Genomic DNA, 21,371 nt, shown 5'->3' with positions numbered 1-21,371 from the left:
GACCCACACCCTCGCCATAGGGACAGTCTCACATGGCACAAGCGGCCTAGGGTGGAGTGCACAGCTGCCTTTTATGGCAGACATAATACTTTCGGATAAAGCACATGTTCATTTCCATTTCACCGCGGAGGAAATTCAGGCTGGGAGACCAAAACGAAATGATCCAGGTCCCACAGCTGCTCCCTCAGTGGGTGAGTGCTCCAGACTTATTACAGACACTGCCTCCAAAGCCTCGCACCAGGAATGGGCAACCTCCACCCAGCGGGGCCCCCCCACTTCTGGGTGCTGCCGGATCACAATGGCGGGGGTTTCACTGGCAGCTGCCGCCCGGTCCAGGCTGACTCATCTCCCCCAGTTTATCGTGTTCTGAGTCTTTACTAACTAGACCTGGGCAGGCGAGGAGGGGAAGGGATTATCAGATTCTCTCCCTGGTCTTCCTGGTTTGGGGGTCAGGGGAGTAGTTGGAGAAACTAGACTAACCCCTGGGCTGGGGAGTTGGGAAGCCCGGAAGGGCCAAAGCCCGGGTGACTGCCTCTGACGTCGGCAGGGGAGCAGGGCGGGGTCTTTCGAGCCGCCTCCATTAGGAGGAGGGGTGGTGAGGAGTTCCGGAGGAAGAGAATTGGTTCTACCCGCCTTGCCAGAGCCTGCCTTCTCCCGCTCCCATCCCCTGCCTGCTGCGGCTATCACACCTCGCTCTGGTGCCAGCTGGCTCCCAGTTCCTCGCCCTCATTCCTACCTGCTGGCTTTCCTGCCTTCCTTGGGCTGTCCACATGCCCCCCCCCCCCGCAGCCCTCCGCGGCTCGCGCCTGTTTTCCTTCCTCATCTTCATGTTGTCAGAATAGCTCGCCTCCCTCCCACTTCTCCCCTTCCTCCAAAAACCACAAACCATCCCCAGCTGGCCCTATAGTGGTTTCACCAAGTCTGCAAATGACTCCCAGTTTTCTAGCTCTCCTGCTAGGTGGGTGTGTCAACCATGAGGTAATTCTTCCAAGGCGGTGAAGACGAGATGGATATAAGTGGAACTGACACTGTGCACTGATCACTACACTTACTGATTCCACCAAATGATGCAGGTTTATTGTGATGTCACGCATATGCATTCATTCACTCAGCAAACGCTGCCATCTGTTCCCTGCCAGGCCCTGTATAGCGTACCAAAGATGCAGAGGTCAGAAGAGATCCCTGATCTCTCAGGAGGTAAATATTAGTTCAGAGCTGTGGGAGTCTGAGGAGGGGCATCTCACCATCCTGGGGGTTATCTGTGGGGTAGGATTGCCAGATTTAGCAAATAAAATTACAGGATGCCCACTCAGATATGAATTTAGATAAATAACTAATAATTTTAGTTAATAAATAACTTTCATAGTAGTATGTCCCAAATATTGCACGGGAGATACTCATACTAAAAATTATTTGTTGTTAATCTGAAATTCAAAGATAATTACCGAGCATCCTGTATCTCATCTGGCAGGAATACTGTGCATTGTTGCTGGAAAGTACAGTGTTATACAGGCTGAAGTCAGACAGCCGCTGCAGCTTATGGAGAGCCCTAAAAGTGACAGGGGACCACTGAAAGGGTTTAAAGCAAGGAGGGTAACATAAAATGTGAGTTGTAGGAAGAGGTTTTTGCTGGTTTCTTGGAGGATCCTTTCAAGAGGGACAACAGTGGGATCTGAGCAGTTGCAATAGTACAGACGAGATTTTGTATGCTGATAATAGGAAGATAGGAGGAAGGATGTGCCAGATTCAAGAAGTATGAAGGACTTAATCAATAGGATTTGGCAGTTGATTAGATGGAGTGAAGAGGGCATCAGCCCCAGGGTCTGGCTTGCGTGTCTAGGAAGATGGTATTGCTACCAACTGAGATAGAGCAGGTTTAGGGAGCAATGATTGAGTTTAGTTTAGCACATGTGTTGGAGGTGCCTAAGGGCCATCTGGTGTAGGGGCTAGCGAATGATTGGCTATCTCATTCTGAAGTTCAGCGAAGGGGTAAGCTAGAGATAGAGATTGGGAAGTCCTCAGCCGAGAGGCAGTAATGAAACCAGAAGATGGATGAGCTCCCCAGAAAAGGGGCAGAAGAAAAGGAACCCAGGGAGGAGACCAGGAAGGAACAGTCAGGGAAGTAGGAGGAACCAGGAGAGTGAGGTTTCATGGCAGCCAAGGGGGATTTCTAAGAGGAGGAAGTGATCAACCATGTCAAATGCAGCCAGGAAGTTCTGATTACACAAAGACTGAACACCACCACTGATTTGGGCAAGCTAAAGTCATTACACTGGCTCATTCAGACGTCAGCCCCAATAATTAAAATGGTAAACACTCAGCTACATGTGTCCTCAGCACACCTCTCAGAGGCTCGCCACAGTCATTCTCATGTCAGGTACACTGCTTCAGAGTTTAAACCATTAATTTGAATTGTGCCCCAACTCACTCGGATATTACAGGCACACATTTTGATGCTCTTTATACTCATAATTTGAGGTCCTTTATAGTTGTCAATGTCACCTCTTAGCCAGCCAGAGCCAGAGTGAGAGATGGTGGTGTGTAGATGCTAGGGAGAGGGAGGAAGTCATGCCAGGCCATGACAAGGTTAACAATGGGGCCTAGATGGAGGTGGTTAAAGTAGAGAGGAGATGAAGGTCCCTTAAGTTGAGTAGATGAAGGAATCATGAAGCTGGGCCTGCAAATTCTCCCAAGATTGATTGGTTGGTTGGTTGGTTGGTTGATTGATTGATATTGAGTATCTAGTACATGCCAGGCAGTGTTCTTGGCATTGGGTAGCCAAGAGGTGAACCAGCATGGCAAGATTCTGCTGCCATTGACATACCTTCAAACAGGGGAAGAACTGCACAAAGACACACACAAACAAGGTCAGGTTAGATAAGGCTCAAAAGCCTTTAAGCACAATTCCATAGTGCCCAAATTTCTGAAAGGCATAAGGTTATTTTTTCATACTTTGGAGCCCAAACTCATTAGGTGACCAAACCTGACCTGAAGTAGTGCGAGGCTATTTATAATCTTGATTCACACTTAGTGTGAATTTTCATACTTTTCACTCTAGAAATATTAATGTTTAATTATGTGACACTCCAGATCTTTTTCAGTAGTTATGTAATATAGAGTATACGCAGTATACAGAGTTATGTAATATTGAGTATATGTCTTCCTTTCTAAAATTGAAAAAACTCTGAATTCCAAAACAAATCTGGCCCCAAGGTTGGAAAAAAAAGATTATGGACCTGTAAGTGCTTTGCAGAAAATTCAGATATGTAATGTGTTGGTTTGCAAACTGGCTCCCATAAACAGAGGACAAGGAAAGATAGAAGAAAGAGGCAGACCATTCCAGATTCGTAGGTGGCAGGTTTAATAAGCAAGAGAACTTGCATATGAGACTTGTCTTGGGTGGCCACAAGATGAGCAGATATCTGCAGTCGCCTGTCAGAATTTTAAAAGTTTATATAGAGGCCTTAGCTGGGTTCAGTCACATATACTGTCCAGATGGTCTCAACGACACCTTACTCTCTCAAGGCTGTGTCCTTCGTAGAAGAGCTCTGGCTGCGGGAATGGTGGACGGAGCATATATTCTAAGCAGAGGAGAGGGTAAGGAGGCATCGATTGCCTGGGTCCTGCTGGGAGATAAACTGGCAGTCACATTCTGTTGATGACCTCCTCCAACACAATGGGATATTAACTATTAGGTGGCTACAGCTTAAGTGATCAGGGAGGGGAAGTGACATTTAAGCTTAGTTCTGAATAATAGATAGATAGATAGATAGATAGATAGATAGATAGATAGATGTCATGCAAAGATCAGGGGAAGAGCATTCCAAGCAGAGGGAACAGCTAATGCAAAGATGAACACAAAGAGGCCATTGTGGCTGGAGCATATTGGGCCCAGAGAGGAGTGCTATAAATTGCAGGAAGGACTTCATGTGGTCAGAAGGATGGTGAATCTGGTACTACATCCTTTAATGAACATGGGGTAGTGGCCATGTGTGTGGTAGTTGTCAACAATCAGGAGGCCTAGAGGGAAGTCTTCCTGGGTGGGAAAGCACATGGGGAGATACTTCAGATGAAACAGAAACAGAAAGCCGAATGGGGCTGAAAATGTAGTGTAAGATTTATGGCTTGAAGACTTTGGTTTGGGGAGAAGTATAGAAGGAAGTCAGATTAGGTGGGCTCAAGATTCTAATTAGGGTGCTGGTTGAAAAATGTTCAAGGATGACCAAAGACCTGAGTCTTAAATGACAGCCTCTGGTTGAGGTCCAATCTGCAATGTGTGATTTGTGCTTTTGGATTTAAAATACGTTAGACACAGAGGACAGTAGCAAAGGTTAAACTGATGAAAGAAGTTTTTTCTTCTCTGTTTATGCCTCTCTGGGCTTGTGCTTCTCAGCAGCTCTATCTCCAAATGTCTACCTCCTAGCTTTTCTCAGTGGCTCTCCACAGCCATGTCTCTGTGATCTGATCTGGCATCTGTTCCTTTCACTCTCTCCCTCAACATATTTCTATCTATATGGCTCTCAGAATCTCCATCTTTGGATATCAATGTCTGTGTCCCAGAATCTGTTTCTGTCCTCTTCTGTCTGTGTCTGTGCTGTTAATTACCTCTTTTCCAACTGAACTGTGCCCTCCTGGATAGCATGAACCCTTTATTATTCCTCTGGATATCTCCAGTGTCCCGCACAAAGCCTAGCATATAAGAGTCTCTCAGATATATTTATACTTGAATGAAGGCTTTTTGTGAGCAGTAAGGGACACTCTCTCACTCTCCTGTCTCTCCCCCCACCCCCGCGGAGCTGGCCTCCTGCCCCCGGGACAGCTAGAGAGTCGGGTGGCAGGTCTGGTGGTATTGTGCTGCGGCTCTTGGGTTCTTTCCGCAGCTGAAACAACTCTGAGAGCCCGGAACCGCTGCCTAGCCCTCTCCGCACACGCCCCGGTCCTTCGCGGCGCACCGCCCCCCTCGCCGCGCCCTCCCCGCAGCTTTGCCTCGGCCAATCAGCGAGCACCAGCAACCCGCCCCCTTGGAGAGACCTGCGCAAGATGGCTGCGGTGTGTAGGAGCGTGAAGGTATACCGGTCCTCGCCCCTGCGGCTTGTCCCGCTGCACCGGCTGCGACGGCGCAGCCGTGGAAATAGGGGGAAGAGATCGGTGCTGGGAGAGAGGGCCACGCGTATCTAGGCCTGGTATTGCGGTGGTGGGGCTCGGGAGGTGAAGGTCAACTCTGCACCTCACGTGTGTGTGGGGTGACTGGATGCGCTCTCTGGGGATGAGAAACCAATTGGTAAGGAGAGGAAGCACATCTGGGTAACACCTTAAGGGTGACAGGGAGCCTCCCTCGCAGCAGCCTGGAGAACAGGGAGATTAAAGTGTCTGCACAGCGTAGCCTTTGACCGTGCTTTCACAGGACCTGGTTGCCATAATAACCGGCGGAGCCTCGGGCTTAGGACTGGCCACAGCAGAGCGACTGGTGAGGCAGGGGGCCCGCGCTGTGCTTCTGGACATGCCCAACTCGGATGGGGAGGCCCAGGCCAAGAAGTTAGGGAAGAGCTGCGTTTTCACCCCAGCTGATGTAAGTGGGGTCACCTCACCTCTTCCAGGGTGTGCATGAGGTTACCAACGCCGGCCTGGGAACCCGTGGGGTCCCTTCCCATAGGTGCCTATGTGAGCAGTGTACCCAACTTCTTTTCCCTTCACAACAGTGGGGCTGGGGATTGGACACCTCAGAATCTCCTGGAGGGGGTATGTATAGTTTGACAGTGCACATGGTGCCCTGTAATTTTATATTTACAAAGCCGAAAAACTTTTCATGAAACAAAGTACAGACAGTAAAGCTTGATGAAATCATCTTAGCAGGCAGGGGTACAAAACTAGTCTACCTTCATATTACTAATTCTCAAAACAGTTCTCTGATCCACAGCAATTGAGAATCTCCATGGGTATGTGAATTTGTCAAAAGAAGGTATAGATCTGAAAAATGTTTCGAAACATTGCTCTGTAGTACCCAACATTTTCACCTTTACCCCATCTCATTTTCTCTTGGCCTCTCCCTTGATTACATAACTCTGCCCTCCCCTCCCATACGTTTAGTGGTGAGTGTGTGTGCTGGGAGATGAATGCCTTCTCCACTTTTCCCTTTGAAGGTGACCTCAGAGAAGGACGTGCAAGCAGCCCTGACTCTAGCAAAAGAAAAATTTGGCCGTGTGGATGTAGCAGTCAACTGTGCAGGCATTGCAGTAGCCATCAAGACGTACAACTCAAAGAAGAGCCAGGCTCATACCTTGGAGGACTTCCAGCGAGTTCTCAATGTAACGCCTTAGAGTGTCTCCAGGAGTAGGCGCCCCCAAAGCTTTTTTGGGGAAAAGGCTGCCTCTGCCTCAGGTCCTAACCATGTCTCTACCGGTCCTCCAGGTGAATCTCATGGGCACCTTCAATGTGATCCGTCTTGTGGCTGGTGAGATGGGACAGAATGAACCAGACCAGGGAGGCCAACGTGGGGTCATCATCAACACTGCCAGCGTGGCTGCCTTTGACGGCCAGGTGTGTGGGCAGGGGCAAGGCTCGTGTCTCCTCAGTGACTTGTTGGGGCTTTCCCACATATGACCTCCACTCCTTCTCCAGGTTGGACAAGCTGCATACTCTGCTTCCAAGGGGGGCATAGTGGGCATGACACTGCCCATTGCTCGGGATCTGGCTCCCATGGGCATCCGGGTGATGACCATTGCTCCAGGTAGACATATCCCCTCCCTGCCACACCTGGGATTGGGTGGGATCCACGGGCAATTGAGAAGGGAAAGTATCCACCACCTGAGCGCAGCAGCCGTCTATCTCCAGGCTTAGGAAGCACCACAAGTAGGACTCAGGTGGGCGGGACCAGGTAAACATGAAAGCAAGGGCGGGCCTCTGACTCTGGCTGTCTTGTTTAGGCCTATTTGGCACCCCATTGCTGAACAGCCTCCCAGAGAAAGTGCGCAACTTCCTGGCCAGCCAGGTGCCCTTCCCCAGACGACTGGGCGACCCTGCTGAGTATGCTCATCTGGTACAGGCCATCATTGAGAACCCATTCATCAATGGAGAGGTCATCCGGCTGGATGGGGCCATCCGCATGCAGCCTTGAAGGGAGAAGGCAGAGAAAACACATACTCCTCCACCCTTCCTTCCTCTGGCATATTGTACTCCAGCTTGGGAGGAAGCCCAGTAGCCATTCTGTAACTGCCTACCAGTCACCCTCTGTGCCTAATAAAGTCTCTATTTCTCACAGGGAGTGGGTAGCGCTGTGTGCTGGGGGAACGGGCATTGGGAAGAAAGGTGAAGGGGTGGAGACTGACAGGGCTGGATGCTCAGATCCCAGGGTTGGCGTGGGAAAGGCAGTAAGTACCTCATACCTTTTGTGTCCTATTACAACACATGGCCTTGATTTTAGTGGACACCTTTATTACGTAGGGTTGAAGGTAGGGGTGCTGGCTCAGCTCTCTCCCACTGGGGAATGGATTGGGGGAAGGGGTCTGCAGCATTTTCCTGACTCCTAGCCTCTGTGAGCTGGATGGAGAAAGGAGAACCATCCTGAGCTTAGCGGCTGCTGGTGTTGAACTGTAGGTGATATTCAGCTGTAGGTTGATTGGTGTAGATTATTGAATTCAGATAATTCTCCCTGTGAAAGAAGTTCAGTGGCCTTAGCTGACGGGCATTCCCTCTCTCCCTGGCCCTCACCATCCCCTCCCCGCCTCTCCCTTGGCATTCATCCCTGCTGCCACCCTGTGGAACTCACTGGGCTTTTTGCTCTTTAGCCAGCTGCTGGTTGAAGGAGCCCAGCCCCCTCTGGAATTCAGCACACAGCTGTCTTTCCTGCTCTTCTAGTTCCATGGCTGCCTGGGCCAGGCACGTGGTCTGGCTTTCCCATTCGGCATCCAGTGCTTGTTTGGCCTGGCGCTGTGCCTCCTGTTCATGACGTTGCATTTCCTGGGCTTTCATGATGGCAGCTCGCTGCTCTGGAGTCATGCCTTTCCAGCAATAGGCCAGGACCCGGCGGGGACTCGCAGAGTGTTGGGCGACCTGGGGGTTCTCAGTCAGTAGGTCACTCATGATCTGGTTCTGGATCTCCATGAAGTTGGCCTCCTGTTGGTGCTGATGCTCTTGGCGCTTCTGCTCAGCCAGCTCAGCTGCCTGGTGGGGTCCCCGAATATAAGGCCAATCTCAGGGAACTCTCAGTCACGGGAGGAGGATATGTGGTCCTACTCTCCTCCACTCAGGGAGTGAAGGAACAGAGATATCGCGTGGCCCTTGAATGACCTAAGGTGGAGTGGGGGGAATGGGCAGGGAACTTCCCTGGCCTCTGGAAGTCTTTAGACTGAGAGGCTGGGGAAGGGAGGGCAGTGTTCTGTTCTCACGTCATCCTGACTCTGGAGGTAGGGAATGGCATCTTCTGCCCTAAGAGGGCAGAAGGTGAAGGGGGAGGTCCTCAGGTAGAGGAGATGGCTGGTGTTGATTCAAGAAAGGTTGTGAAGGGAAAGATGTGGCTAAGGTTCCCCAGGACTTTGTTCAGGGGGTTGGGGAGAGCCCGGAGCACTGGATGGCTCAGGCCATACCTTGGCTTTGTTGGCGTTGGCCCTGGCAGACGACATGGCTATGCGACAGGACTCCTCCAGCTTGGCCACCTGGGTGGCCCGTGCGTCCATGGCTAGGCGCAGCTGGTCATTGAGCTTATCTACTCAGAGAAATATGGACAGGGCACCATACTGACCTGCTCTATTCCTGGTTCACTCATTCAGCCATTTCGTTCAACAAGCGTTGTGGATATGTGTGTATGTGTGTTTGGGAATGGGGGTGATGTCCTAATTGTAGGGATATGGAAGGAGCTCTGTGTGACTAGGGATAGCCAAAGTGGCAGTAACAAAGATTCCTCAAGTACTTAACTGAAAGATGCCTCCAGTAGATCTCGGGCCCAGTGCAGCTCTGTTGCTTCTGAGCTATGTGACCTTGGGGAAATCATTTCATTTCTCTGAGCCTCACAGGGCCATGCGTTGGGTTCTGAGGACACCACAGAATTAGGTCATGTCCTCAGAGAACTCTCTGTCTAGTGAGGAGAACGGATCAAACATAGATCATACTCAGTGTGGTAAGGTCAATGAGATGTGTACAGGGCATTCATTATGAGAGCTTTAGGTGGTGGGTGAGAGGAAGGCTTCCAGGAGGAGCTGATCCTTGATGTACATGTTGTATATGGGCAAAAAGAGCAAAGGGCATACCCGGTGCAACATGACCAAAGCTGTTGACACTTTTAATCCAGCTATACTGATTTTGCAGTTTCTAGAACATGCCAGATACTCCTCCTTCAGGGAGTTTCAATAGCTGTTATTCTTGGCTTATCTCACTTGCTTCCCTCAGGTCTTTGCTCAGTTGTTACCATTTTACTGAGGCTTTCCCTCTCCTACCTAAAATTGCAACCTGCCTGCCTCCAACATTTATCCCCCCTTCCCTGATTTTTCTCCCTAGCATTTGTCACCATCTAATATACTCCACATTTTAAATTGTTTTGTCTATTGTCTGTCTCTCTTTTCACTAAAAGGTAACCTTTCTGAGGGCAGGGTTTTTGTCTCTTTGACTCACTACCATGCAATAGCACCTAGATCAGAGCTTGTCACATAGTAGGTGCACAGTGAATTCATTTGAGCACCTACTATGGAGCATAAAATGCAAGTGGCTAGAGATCTTTGCAGGGGTCAGACTGAGGGCCAGAAACTTCACCTGAGTGTGGTGGGGATCATGGGAGGATTTTAAGCAAGGGGGTGACACAGTTAAGATTTGCATTTTAGAAAGCTCCTTCTGGTGGGGGACAGTGGAGGTAGGGAAGCCACCTTGGATGCTATTGCAGCAGGCCAGTTGGGAGGGCTCAAACTAGGCCAGTGATGGGAAGGATGGAGGGGAAATATACAGGAGGTTACATTAGCAGTACTTGATGGATTGAACGAGGGAGTCAGAGAGAAGACTCAGGGATGCTTCCCCAGATCCTGGCTGAGATAACCGGATGCATGGTGTGGCTACCGCTGGAAGTAGAAGATACAGAATGAACAGCAGGTTAGGGGGCACCCGTGAATTCTGTTTAGGAAGCTGGGTTGGAGGTGGTCAGCTGGCATCTAGATATCTGATTCTGCAGGTAGAGAGTCCTCAGCACAGACAGAGGTGGTGACATGGTAGCTGAAACCGGAATGAGGGCTGAGGGCACTTGAGGTAAGTATGCAGTGTTGGGAGAGCAGTGCGCTAGGGACAAAGTCTCAAGAAGGAAGGAGTAGAAGGAAGAGGAGCTCACAATGGGCAGACACAAAAAGATGGTCAGGGAGTTACAAGCAGAATGTGCTGTTACAGAAGCCAAGGAAGAGAGAGGTTCAAGAAGGAAGATGTAACCAGAGTCAAGTCAAAGGTCTAGTCAAGGAGAAAAATAAACAGCCTCTTGGACCTGATAACCAAGGGCCCTCGTGATTTTAGTAAGAGTAGTGACAGTGAAGGTGTGTAGGGAGAAATGAGACCTCAGGGGCTTGAGGTGTGACCGAAAAGTTAGGAAGAAAAGACAGCAAGTGGAAGCAGACTTTTCAAAAAAGTATGGCTGTGAAGGAAAACAGGTAGCTCACAGCATCTAGAGGAATCACAGGGTGGAGAGAGGCTTTTGTTTCTTTACGATGGGTTAGACATAAGCATGTTTGCAGCCTGCACAGAAGGGGAAGTCTTGAGAACACAGGGGAAGGGATACTGAGGGGCAGGGCATGGAGAAGGTGGTCCAGAGCACAGGCAGAAGGCTTGGTTTGAAGAGGCATAGGGACACGGACTTGAAGACTGCAAGGCTAGGGGTGGGGGGAAGAGAGAAAAGGAGGGTGCTGCTTCGTTTCACTCTTCACAGCAACCTGAAGAGGAAAGGATCAGCCCCATTTTTCAGATGGGAACACTGAGAGGTTAGAGGTGAAGTAAAATGCCCAAGATTACACAGCTGGCAAGTAGCAGGTTGGGATTTGAATCCAGGTGTCTGGAGGAATCAGCCCATGTTCGTTTCATCACACTACACGGACCTGTCACTGTCACTCCGCGTACTGCTGTCCCCATGCCTCGCTCTGACTTCTCATACGCCTGCCTGCTGCCCTGGGTGCCACTGCAAGTGCTTTGACAAAAATCACCAACTACTCCTAATTTCCAAATCCAATACACAGGGCTCTGTTCCTGTCTGGACTGCTCCAGGGCACTTGACATTATTGATGACTCCCTCTCTGAAAGTCCTCTCTTGGCCTCTGAGTCCCCACTTTCTCATGGGGACTGAGAAGGAAAGTAAGGGGCAGTGGTCAAGAGCACAGGCTCTGCAGCCAGCCTGCCTGAGTTCACTTCTGGCTTCCGGCACCCACTAGTTACATGAATTTGGGCAAGTTACTTAACATCCCTGTTCTTCAGTTTCCTCTGCTGAAAGTAGGGATAATCCTTGTACTTGCCTCATAGGGTTGTTGTGATAATTAAATGAGTTACATACATAGTAGAAAGCTTAGCACAGTATGCGGTACACAGTACGTGCTCAATAAAGGTTTGCTGCTATTATTATTATTATTGTTGTTGTTGTTTTATGCATCTTTTTCCTACCTCCCTGATCCCTTCTCAGTCTTTATTATGGGCTCTTTTTCCTGTACTCATTCATTCACTCAAGATACATTCATTGAGCATCTAGTATGTACCAGGCCCTGTGTAAGTCACCGGGTTTGTAGTGGTTAACAAGGCAGCTTTGGTCTTTGTCTTCACAGATTGTACCATTTGCTCACCCTTTTCCCAGGCTCTAGGCTTAGCATTCTGCTCATTCACACCCCCACCCCCACCATGGCCCCCAGATCTCTCCCTGTAGCCCAGACTGGCCCTGGAACTTCAGGATCATATAGCTACACAGCTGCCTGTGGCCACCTCCTCTTGGCTGCACTAGTCTTCTACCTGATCTCCTTGCCTCTAGTCTTGCCCCTGTAATCCAACCTCAACAGTGGCTGCCAGAGTTATTTGTCTAAAACAAGTCATGTGACTCCAATACTCAAAACCCTCCAGTGGCTCCTGCCTCACTTAGTAAAAGCTGAAGTCCTCGCCATGGCCCATAAGGCCTACTTGATCTGGCCCCTCTCACCTCTCTGATCTCACTGCCTACCACTCTTCCCCTCACTCACTCTACTGCAGCTACTCCGGCCCCATTGCTATTCCTCAGACGTTGCAGACACCCTCCCTCCTGCCTCAGGGCTTTTGCACTAGCTATTTCCTCTACCTGGGCAGCCCTTGCCTCATTTGTGCTGCTCACTCCTTCATCTTCAGATCTGTATTTAAATGTGTTAGTGAGATTTTCCTGATTTAAAATTGCAACTGTGTGCCCTCCTCCAAAAGTCCCCATATCCCCTTTTGTGCTTTATTTTTCTCTCTAGCAATTATCTTAACCACCTTATATATTTCACTGTTTTATCCTGTTTATTATCCGTCTGTCCCCATTAGAGTGTGAACTCCATGACAGCAAGGATTTTTTTTGTTTTGTTCACTGTGTCGGGCACAAAGTAGGTAGCTTAATATTTGCTGAATATTGAAACGGTCTTGTCACTCTGCTTAAAACTGGTAAGTGGTTACACACTGCCTACACTGTAAAGTCGCAGTTCCTTAGTTTGGTGGAAAAGGGTCTTCCTCCAAGCTCTCAACCCTGGGCTGCTCTGACACGAGACTGGGTATCCTAAACCCCCAAACCATTCACAGCCCTGGTACTTTTCCTCTTGCTGCCCCCTCTGCCTACAAGGGCCTTTTCTTGTTCCCTCTCCCCATCCTGGCAAAATGTACCCAACTTTTCAAAACTGGTTCCTGACAGCTGAGCTGTGTCACCCTCCTACACGGCTTCCCTTTCCTTCTAAGAAGTGACCGCTCCATGTCCCCTCCACGTCCTGTATGCCCTTCTACCACAGTACCTGTCAGAGTAACTAACAATGTTACAGCATAAACATTGGCTGATGAATGACTTCTGCATGTATCTTTCCCTCTTATTCTAAGTTGATTTTCTGGAAGGTGTAGTTCTATGGGCTTCTGGAGGGCAGGGACCCGTCTTGTTTACTTTGGTCTTCAACTGTTCATTCAACAGTGATTTACTGAGCTCCTCACTGTGGCAGGCACTGGACTAGGCAACTGGGACACAGGGGTGGAAATGAGAGATGTGGCTCTTCTTTAGTGAGCTGACATTTTGGGGGAGAAGACAGACATTCCATGAAGACTTGCAGAGTTAGTGACATCTATGATAAGTGGTACAACAGCACAGAGTTCGATAATAGGGGTGGTTTGAAAGGTGAGCAGTGCGAGTAGGTAAGAGACAATCCTTGTCCTCGAAGGGCTCACTCTAATGGAAGAGGAGGATGTGGCCCCAGATGATGTCCTAGAAATGGTAGCTACCAGTTATTGAGCACTAAGCTGTGCTTCACCTACAGAATCTCACTTCATGCTGATACACGCTCTATGTGGTATGGATTATCATCCCCATTTGAAAGATGAGGAAACTGAAGCACAGAGAGGAAAATTCATTTGTCCAAACCAGCTAGTAAGCAGCAGGGCTATTAGGTCTGTCGTCGCTGTACTGCCTCCAGGTACTGTGGAATGCTGGGCTGATAGGGGACCAATGGCTAAACTGTCAGTTACTGAAGGAAGTCAGGGAGGGAGGTTGGGGTCCGTTCAGTCTTTCAGCAGCAGCCCTATGAGTAATTGTATCTCCCCCCACACTTGTGGTCTCCTGCATGCTGTACCCGATTCAGGGTGACACCCCGCCTGGGGACCCCGCGGCTTACCTGCATACTGTTCATCAAGCTTGGCTTGCTGGCGCTCTTGCACCTGCTTCTCCAGGTTGTACCGGAACTGCTCCTGCTGCATTTTCAGGCATGTGGCCCTGTGCAGGTCCTCGCCAGCGAAGCACTGCATGCTGGCTGGCCCATAGCAGGGGCTGTAATCACCGGCATGGGCTGGAAAGTCCTTCCAGCATTGGTCTTGATCCCAAAGGTTAAGTTCTTGCTTATTTTTGAGCTGCTGCTTCTGCTCGCGAAACTCCTGGACTTTTTTGGCCAGGCGACGTGTCCGTTCTGCCTCTTCTTTCTGTAGCATCTGGGCTACCACATCATATTGCACCTGGCTGGTAGCTGGGGGTGGTGGGCAGGGACATGGAGAAGGCCCCCCAGGAGGGACAGAGCCCACTCAGCACGGCCTCTGCTCCCGGGGCCCATCTGGTTTGCCCCGCCACACATGGGGCCTCAGGCCCGGTTCTGAGGCAGAACTACCCCTCCCTCAGCCCACTCAGGCCCTCATGTTACCCTCCGGGGCTGGCCTCTGGCCTTGGGCTTTTACCATAAGCTGCCTCCTTGCTCCGCTCTGTTGCCTTCCAAAGCTTCTGCTCTTCCACCTGTCTATTCAGGGCTGCCACATCCACCTGATCGCAAAGAAATGAGCTAAATTGGGGAGGAGGGGTAGCCCAGCAGCAGACATTGACTGCTCTAAAACAATCTGCTCAGAATTTACCTGCTTCAAAATCCTCCTGTAGATCCCCAATACCTACTGGACAACATTCTACCATCTCAGTGTGGTTTGTAAGCCCCTCAGCGGTCTAGCCTCTGCCTCGTTCTCCAGCCTCACTGTGGGGACGGAGCCGGGAGTGCAGTTTCCAGGCTCTTGGCTTCACATGGGAAGGTGCTGGCTCAGGTAGTAAATGGCCATCAACTGTGATTGGATGGCCGTTGGCTGTGGCCAATGAGCCACTGGCCACTAGTATAACTGCTGTGGCTGCGCTGGCAGCAAATGGGGGCTAGCAAGAAGATGGTGGCTGACCTAAGAAGAGCAGATTGCAGAGAGGCGGATGCCGCCAGCGAGAATATAGTGGTATGACTCCCCTATCTATGGCTCCGTGGGCGTTCCTTTTTGGCCTCACCATATCCTGCGTTCTTATGTGGGGGGCGGGACCAGCGACCCTGCATGATTCCCTGCATGACACTCATCTCAATACACTCCTCCCCGTCCCACCCCCAGGAACTCTGTGCGTCCAGTTTCCCCAACATCTTGGGCTGTTGCGAACCGACAGCCTTTGCTCCAGCTGCTCCCTCCAAAGGAATACTCTTTCCTCCGCTCTTTACCCAAACTCCTTTCATCCCTGGAGACCAGCTCAGGCTTCATTTTCCTGACCCCTCTGGCAGGTGCCAGTCTTACAGGATCTCGGACTCACTGTCCACATTATATTGAAAAGTTGGCCTCTATCGATGATGATCTCCACCCGACTGTGTGCCCATTAAGGGCCGAGGCTGGGCTGCAGCTTTGTCTCCCTGCTGGGCAGCCCAGTGCTTGGCACAGACGAGGCCCTAGGAAATGTTTGCCAGCTGGATCTCAATCCCTCAGCCAACTACTCACTTGTGTCAGGTACTCTGCTCTGGTTTTGAGCCACCACGTTTTAACACTCACCTCAACACTTCCGTTAGCCTCATTTTACCAAGGAGGAGCTTGGAGCTCAGAGAAGACAGGGGATGTAGCCAAAGCCACAAATCTAGTAAACGGCAGACCTGGCCCTTGAGCACAGGTATGGGGTATTTTCCAGAATACCATGCTGCATCCTCCCTCCATGCATCCACCCAGCAATCTATGTTTCTTAAACTATCAATATTTTCTTTGATTATAATTCATTTAAAATGGTTCAAAATAGTGCAAAAGGGTATATCATTTAGTGAAGAGTCAGCATTCCTCCCTTCTCTGTTCCTCAGCCCAGTTCAATTCCTTATGTAGCCTTCCAGAGAGAGTTGAGGCGTATGCAATACCTTTACACTTTCTTTTGGCTCCATGTTCCTTGTCTCTCGAGAACCAGGCCACTTGGCTAAAGAGTCAGCTGTCATCGGCTCCTCTTCCCCTGAAGCCCCAGCCTCCTTTCCAGGCCCTTCCCATGACTGGGGGGGGGGGATGCCTTTTCCCCCTCTTCTTCTTTTCCAGCCCTGGGGCCTGCTCGAATCAGGGAGGTGCTGTACCAGGCACTGCTACGTTCCTCTCCAGGTGCGAGAGTAAGGGGGCTCCTGGTGCCAAGAAAGTCCCCGCTACCCACTCACCCCTAAGACTCGATTCCGCACATTGAAGATATGGCTCTGTCTCTCCCTTTCTCGATTTCGTCTAGCTTCAATGGCTGCCACCTCCTTCGGATCTGGTGGCAGGTCTAGCTTAAACATCTGGAACGAGGAGGTGGGATGGCCCATCAGCGCTACCCCCCTGCCCCCATTCCTTTGTCCTCACAGTATCTCACCAGTTATTGATTCCCATTCATTTCACTTCCTGATATATTTCCTATTTGTGTCCTCCAGCTCTGCTGTCACCACCGTAATTCAGGCCTCACAGTCTGGTGCCAGACAATATTCCGAGAAGCCTTAGTGCTGCCCCCCCCTTGTTCCAGTGTTACCCTCCTGATTTCTTCCTCTGCACTGGTGACCAGAGTAATGCTTCTAAAAGCAAATCTGACCATGGTGCCCCTCAGCTTAAAACACTTAAATGGCTCCCCAGTGTTTCCAAGATAAAGCCTACCTCCTCTGCTAGATTTATAAGGGTCTCCATGATCTGATCCCTGCTTACCTTACAAGTCTCAAACACTTTTGCAAACATAAATCTGATCATATTTCGCACCTGCTTAAAACCCTCTCTACTGGCTTCCCACGCCCTTAGAATCAGATCCAAACTTCTAACTGTGGGTTTTCAAGATCCGGTCCCTGCACACGTCTGGAATTGATCTCATGTGGCCGGCTCCCTTGCTGGCAGTGCTCCAGGCACACTGGCCTCCATCACATCCTCCAATGAAACAACTGTTCCCACCTCCGCCTTTATACACTGCCATTCTTTTGTTTGCAACACCATTCCTCAATTCTTCTAGCTAGTTCCAGTCTTTGTTGAAAAACCATTTTGTAACTATGAAATACTAGAATATACAAGGTGTGATCAAACAATATGGTGAATGTTTAAATAAAAAAATTATTACAGTAAAAGACACATTGCCATTAATCCCCCTCAAAATACTCCCCCCTCACTTTGAACACACTTATCCCATTGTTCTTGTCACTTTCTGAAGCAGTTCTGGAAGTCCTCTTTCATGTCTTCATCCTCCATCATGACAACGCTCCATGTCACACATCGCTTCTGGTATATGGCAATTTCTGTCAAATAAAAACATTACAGTGTGTCCTCATCCACCTTACTCACTGGATCTGGCACCATGCGACTCCTGGCTCTTCCCCAAAGTCAAAATGACCATGAAAGGAAAACGTTTTGAATCGATTCACAACATTGGGGCAGCCATGACAGCGCAACTAAAGACACTCACGAAAGAGGACTTCCAGAACTGCTTCAGAAAGTGGCAAGAACGATGGGATAAGTGTGTTCAAAGCGAGGGGGAGTATTTTGAAGGGGATTAATGGCAATGTGTCTTTTACTGTAATAATTTTTTCAAATGTAAACATTCACTATATTGTTTGATCACACCTCGTATTTGTGGAGTTCTTACTGTCAGACACTTCTTTAAGCACTGGGAGGTACCAAGCAGCATAAGTGATAAAAATCTGAGTCTTTGTGGATGTTACTTTCTAGTGGGGGCAGATATACAATAAAGAGTACATTAAATAGTTTGTAAGATCATAAGTGCTATGGGAAAAATATAGAACAGGATAAGGGGAACTGGAAGTGCCAAGGAAATGGGGGGTGCAATTTTAAATATTGAAGTCAGCGGAGGCATAACTGAGAAGGTAATATTTAAGCGAATACTTAAAGAAGGTGAGGGAGTCACCTATGTAGATATCTAGGAGGAGAGTACTCCAAGCAGAGAGAACAGAAAGTGCTAAGGCCTTACGGTGGACATGAGGGGCACACATTCAAGGGAACAGCATGTGGCAAGTGTGTGAGTGGAGGAGAGGTAGGTAGGAAATGACATTAGAGAGATAACAGAGGGGACAGAGAATGTAAGACTTTGCAGACCACTGTAAGGGCTGTGGCTTTTACTCTGAGAGAAATGGGCAGCCATTGGAGGGTTTTGAGCAGCGGGAGGGACGTGTTCTGCCTTTGATTTCTGAAGGATCACTCTAGCTGCTGTGTGAAGAATAGACTGGAGGTAGGGGAGGCAGGGCTAGAAGCAGGGATACCAGACAGGAGGCTATCACAGTTGTCCAGACAGGAGATGATGGTGACACACCAGGTTGGTAACAGCAGAGGTGGTGAGAAGTGGTTAGATTCTGAGGCAGAGCTGAGAGGACTTCCTGATGGGTTGCATGTGTGGTGTGAGAGCAGTATCAAGCATAACTTCAAGGATTTGGGCCTCGGCAATCAGAGGGATGCACTTATTATCAACTGAACAGTCTGTGCGGGGAGATGGGATGTATGGGATGGGGGGAGGGTCAGGAGATCAGTTTTGGACTGCTGAGTTTGAGAGTCTAATAGATGTCCATCGATCACATACAAACGGTGTGATACATTTTATTATTGTTCAAAAAGATTTGCTGCTCCTGTCTACAGGAGCATTCTACATCCTTATCTCATTGCCCTTGAGGTTAGCCATGATGTTTGCTTTGCTCTGTCCAGTGTGAGAATTGACATGTGCCATTCCTCAGCAGAACTAAGGGCTGTTAGGTGATAGCCACTTTTTGTGTTTACTCTCTGCTATGAGACTGGTGATGTCTCAGGTAAGGGCTGCTCCTTCAGCTTAGGTCCTGGGATGATGACACAGCAGAGATGCAGCCAACCCACAATGGACAAGGAGGAGCGAGCAATACATTTTTGTTTTTATAAGCTGCAGAGATTTGGGGGGTTGTTTATCACCTTAGCATCATTTAACCAATCCTGACTGATACAAAGGAATTTAAAGCTCTAAGGCTATAAGAGATCTCTAAGGGAGCGCATGTAAATGGGTAACAGTGTCCCAGGGGCAGATGACAAGAGGAGGACCTAGCACTGGAGGCTCAGGAGGAGTGGCCAGGGAGGTGGGAGAACAACCAGGAGAGTCAGAGAAGCCAAGTAAAGAAAGTGCTTTTGGGAGGAGAGAGTGAGCAACGGATGATGGGTTAAGAGGAGGACTGAGAAGTGATTTACTCACATGAGGATTGCTGATGACCTTGACAAGAACATGGGGGGGGGGGTTATGGGGCCGAAAGCCTGACTGAAGTGGGTTCAACAGAGACTAGGACTCTGTGGCACAAACTCAGTGTATTTTTTTTAATTGCAAGAGAAAAAGAGGGAGGAGGAACCTGTAGATTAAAAGAGACATATATAGAGGTGGGAAGGTTTCTCTAGCCTACACCTAGGAGTGGAAGTGCTGGATCATAACACTTACAGCGTATTTAACTTTACAAGATAATGCTAACTTGTTTTCCAAGGACATTGTACCAGTTTACACCTTGACGATAGTGTATAAAAACTCCAGTCACTTCACATCTTCACCAATACTTCGTATTGCAGACGTTTTGATTTTTGCCAATGTGTGGGTGTAAAATTATAATAACCGATTTTAATTGGAATTTTCCATATCGCTAATGAGGTTGCATATCTTTTCATGTGTGTTTTGGCCATTTTTGTTTACTCGTCTGTGAAGTGCCCATTCATATCTTTTGTTCTTTTTTTAAAAAATGAGGTTGTTTTTCTTATTACTCTTAGGAGTTCCTTATGCATTCTACACACTAACCATTTCTTAGTTTATATGTGGCAAACATTTCCAATTTGTGTCTGGTCTTTTCACTTTATTATTATTTGATAATAGTTTTTATTATTTAAGAATCCCTTGCGGTCATAAAGATAGTCTCCTGTATATTGTTCTAAAATTCTAAAGTTTACCTTTCTCATTTAAGTTTTGAATCCATTTGGAATTGCATTTTGTATATGGTCTGAGAGGCAGTGATTCAATTTGATTCTTCCCCTCAAGCTCAAGCTCATCTTTTAAAATGAAACAATAGTTCACGTCAGATTGCTGTCCTTTGGCCATTTTACTCCTCAGCCTGACCATGACTGTTCCTCCCAGTTGAACTTCATTTATGGTTCTTCTCTACTAGAGTGTATCAACCAAACTTTCTCACTTTCCTGGACTTGTCCTAAGACTTCAAGACTCTTTTCAGCCTCTGGACATCATTTTAAAAATAGTTACAGGAATTGCTATGGCAACCACCAGACCCTTTCCATGTCTCAGTCTAAGAACCAACTCCAGCCTACTCATTCCATTTGTCACCACAATATAAGGTCACTGAAGGGGAAGACTCAGCAGACATTTTAGGCTTCTTGGACTGCTAAGGCCATGGCCTTGGTAATGAGCAGGTATAAGGTGATATAGGGATGAGGGGATGAAGGGGAGGGATAAAAAAGATTGGGAACAGAGAGGGGAAAGGGACAGAGAGAGCAGAGTGAGGGGGCAGAGAAGGAAAGAAGGAGAGCAACAGGGCGGTTGGTGGGTGTGGAGGACTGAGGGCAGAGAGAGAAGAGTAAGGGGAAAGCAAGGGATGGGGCAGAGAGGGATGGAGAGGAGGGAATGGCATGGAGGTGAGGCACGAAGAGAGAGATAAAGGGGTGAGAAGAGAAGAAGGATAAGGGTGGAGAACACTGGGTTAGGGACCTTGACTCCTAAGGGTTCACACAAAATACCTTTCTTATCAAGGCGTCCCAATTTTGAAGCTCCTAAGTGAGGTCTAGGTTCAAATAGCCAACAAATGGCTCAGGTCCAAGTCTGTTCTTGGGCTACAGCGTCAGTCTCTGAACTCTGCTTGGAGGAAAAGGAGGGAGGCAGGGGATAGGGGCAGTACCTCTGGCCACGGCTTTCCCCAGCCCTATCCCTGTGGCTCGAGTACCCTCATAGCTCTTAACACCCCATCCCCCTTCACACTCCATCCCACCTCTAACCCCACCCCACTCCGCCTCCAACCCCGAGCCACAGTAAGAGCTGAGCCCATCTAACACCGAATCCTCCCGCTGGCCCCTCCTTCCTGTACAGCCTTCGGCTCCCCGCTCCCCGGGGTCCTTCTAGTACCCCACTCTATTCTTGTCCGAGCCTTCTGGCCGGCCAGGCTAAAGCCGAACTCCCACCTTCCTCTTGCCCTGCGGGGCATAACCCTGTAGTGACTTCAGAGTTGTGTTAGCAAGAGTGAACTCTGTCTGCTTCTTCGGATCCTAAAAGCTGTTCAGTCTGCGGCACCGCTGCCTCTGCAATTCTCTCCGTAGTGGCGGCGCTCTGCGTTGCCAGGCTACAAGAAAGGGAGGCGGGTCCCAAACGCTTGTCGTAAGCTCGCGCCTTGGCAACGGATCAACAAACCTGCGCGTCAGCCCGAAGGCCCCGCCCCTAGCTCCCGCCCACGCCGGAAGCCGGAAATCCCGTTCGA

The 21,371-nt window shown here is 49.2% G+C and overlaps 2 protein-coding genes across 5 annotated transcripts; one reads left to right on the top strand and one right to left on the bottom strand.

Moving 5' to 3' along the window:
- Positions 1-4,910: 4,910 nt before the first annotated feature.
- HSD17B10 (hydroxysteroid 17-beta dehydrogenase 10) lies at positions 4,911-7,257 on the top strand. Of its 2 annotated transcripts, none has more exons than XM_019718927.2 (6): positions 4,911-5,067; positions 5,405-5,569; positions 6,141-6,305; positions 6,409-6,537; positions 6,619-6,727; positions 6,924-7,257. In XM_019718927.2, the coding sequence occupies exons 1-6, from the start codon at positions 5,041-5,043 to the stop codon at positions 7,112-7,114; spliced, it is 786 nt and encodes a 261-aa protein (XP_019574486.2). In that variant the 5' UTR covers positions 4,911-5,040; the 3' UTR covers positions 7,115-7,257. The 2 variants fall into 2 exon arrangements, with proteins under 2 accessions (XP_019574486.2, XP_019574485.3); XM_019718926.3 differs by lacking the exon at positions 4,911-5,067 and adding an exon at positions 5,164-5,281.
- A 163-nt stretch (positions 7,258-7,420) lies between these two features.
- Positions 7,421-21,217, bottom strand: RIBC1 (RIB43A domain with coiled-coils 1). Of its 3 annotated transcripts, XM_074324138.2 has the most exons (9): positions 21,079-21,217; positions 20,641-20,755; positions 17,058-17,183; positions 16,095-16,211; positions 14,362-14,443; positions 13,812-14,156; positions 8,583-8,701; positions 7,766-8,160; positions 7,421-7,648 (listed from the first exon to the last, which is right to left on the bottom strand). In XM_074324138.2, the coding sequence occupies exons 4-9, from the start codon at positions 16,209-16,211 to the stop codon at positions 7,567-7,569; spliced, it is 1,140 nt and encodes a 379-aa protein (XP_074180239.2). In that variant the 5' UTR covers positions 17,058-17,183; positions 20,641-20,755; positions 21,079-21,217; the 3' UTR covers positions 7,421-7,566. The 3 variants fall into 3 exon arrangements, with proteins under 3 accessions (XP_074180239.2, XP_019574482.3, XP_088651193.1); XM_019718923.3 differs by lacking the exon at positions 17,058-17,183; XM_088795067.1 differs by lacking the exons at positions 16,095-16,211; positions 17,058-17,183; positions 20,641-20,755; positions 21,079-21,217 and adding an exon at positions 15,813-16,017.
- Between the last annotated feature and the right edge of the window lie 154 nt (positions 21,218-21,371).

Source organism: Rhinolophus sinicus, chromosome 18 (genome assembly GCF_057876585.1).
Source record: "Rhinolophus sinicus isolate RSI-liver-muscle chromosome 18, RSI-T2T, whole genome shotgun sequence".
NCBI classification, from domain to species: Eukaryota; Metazoa; Chordata; class Mammalia; order Chiroptera; family Rhinolophidae; genus Rhinolophus; species Rhinolophus sinicus.
Note: the sequence above shows the minus strand (reverse complement) of the source record. Positions and strands in the feature narration are given on the sequence as shown.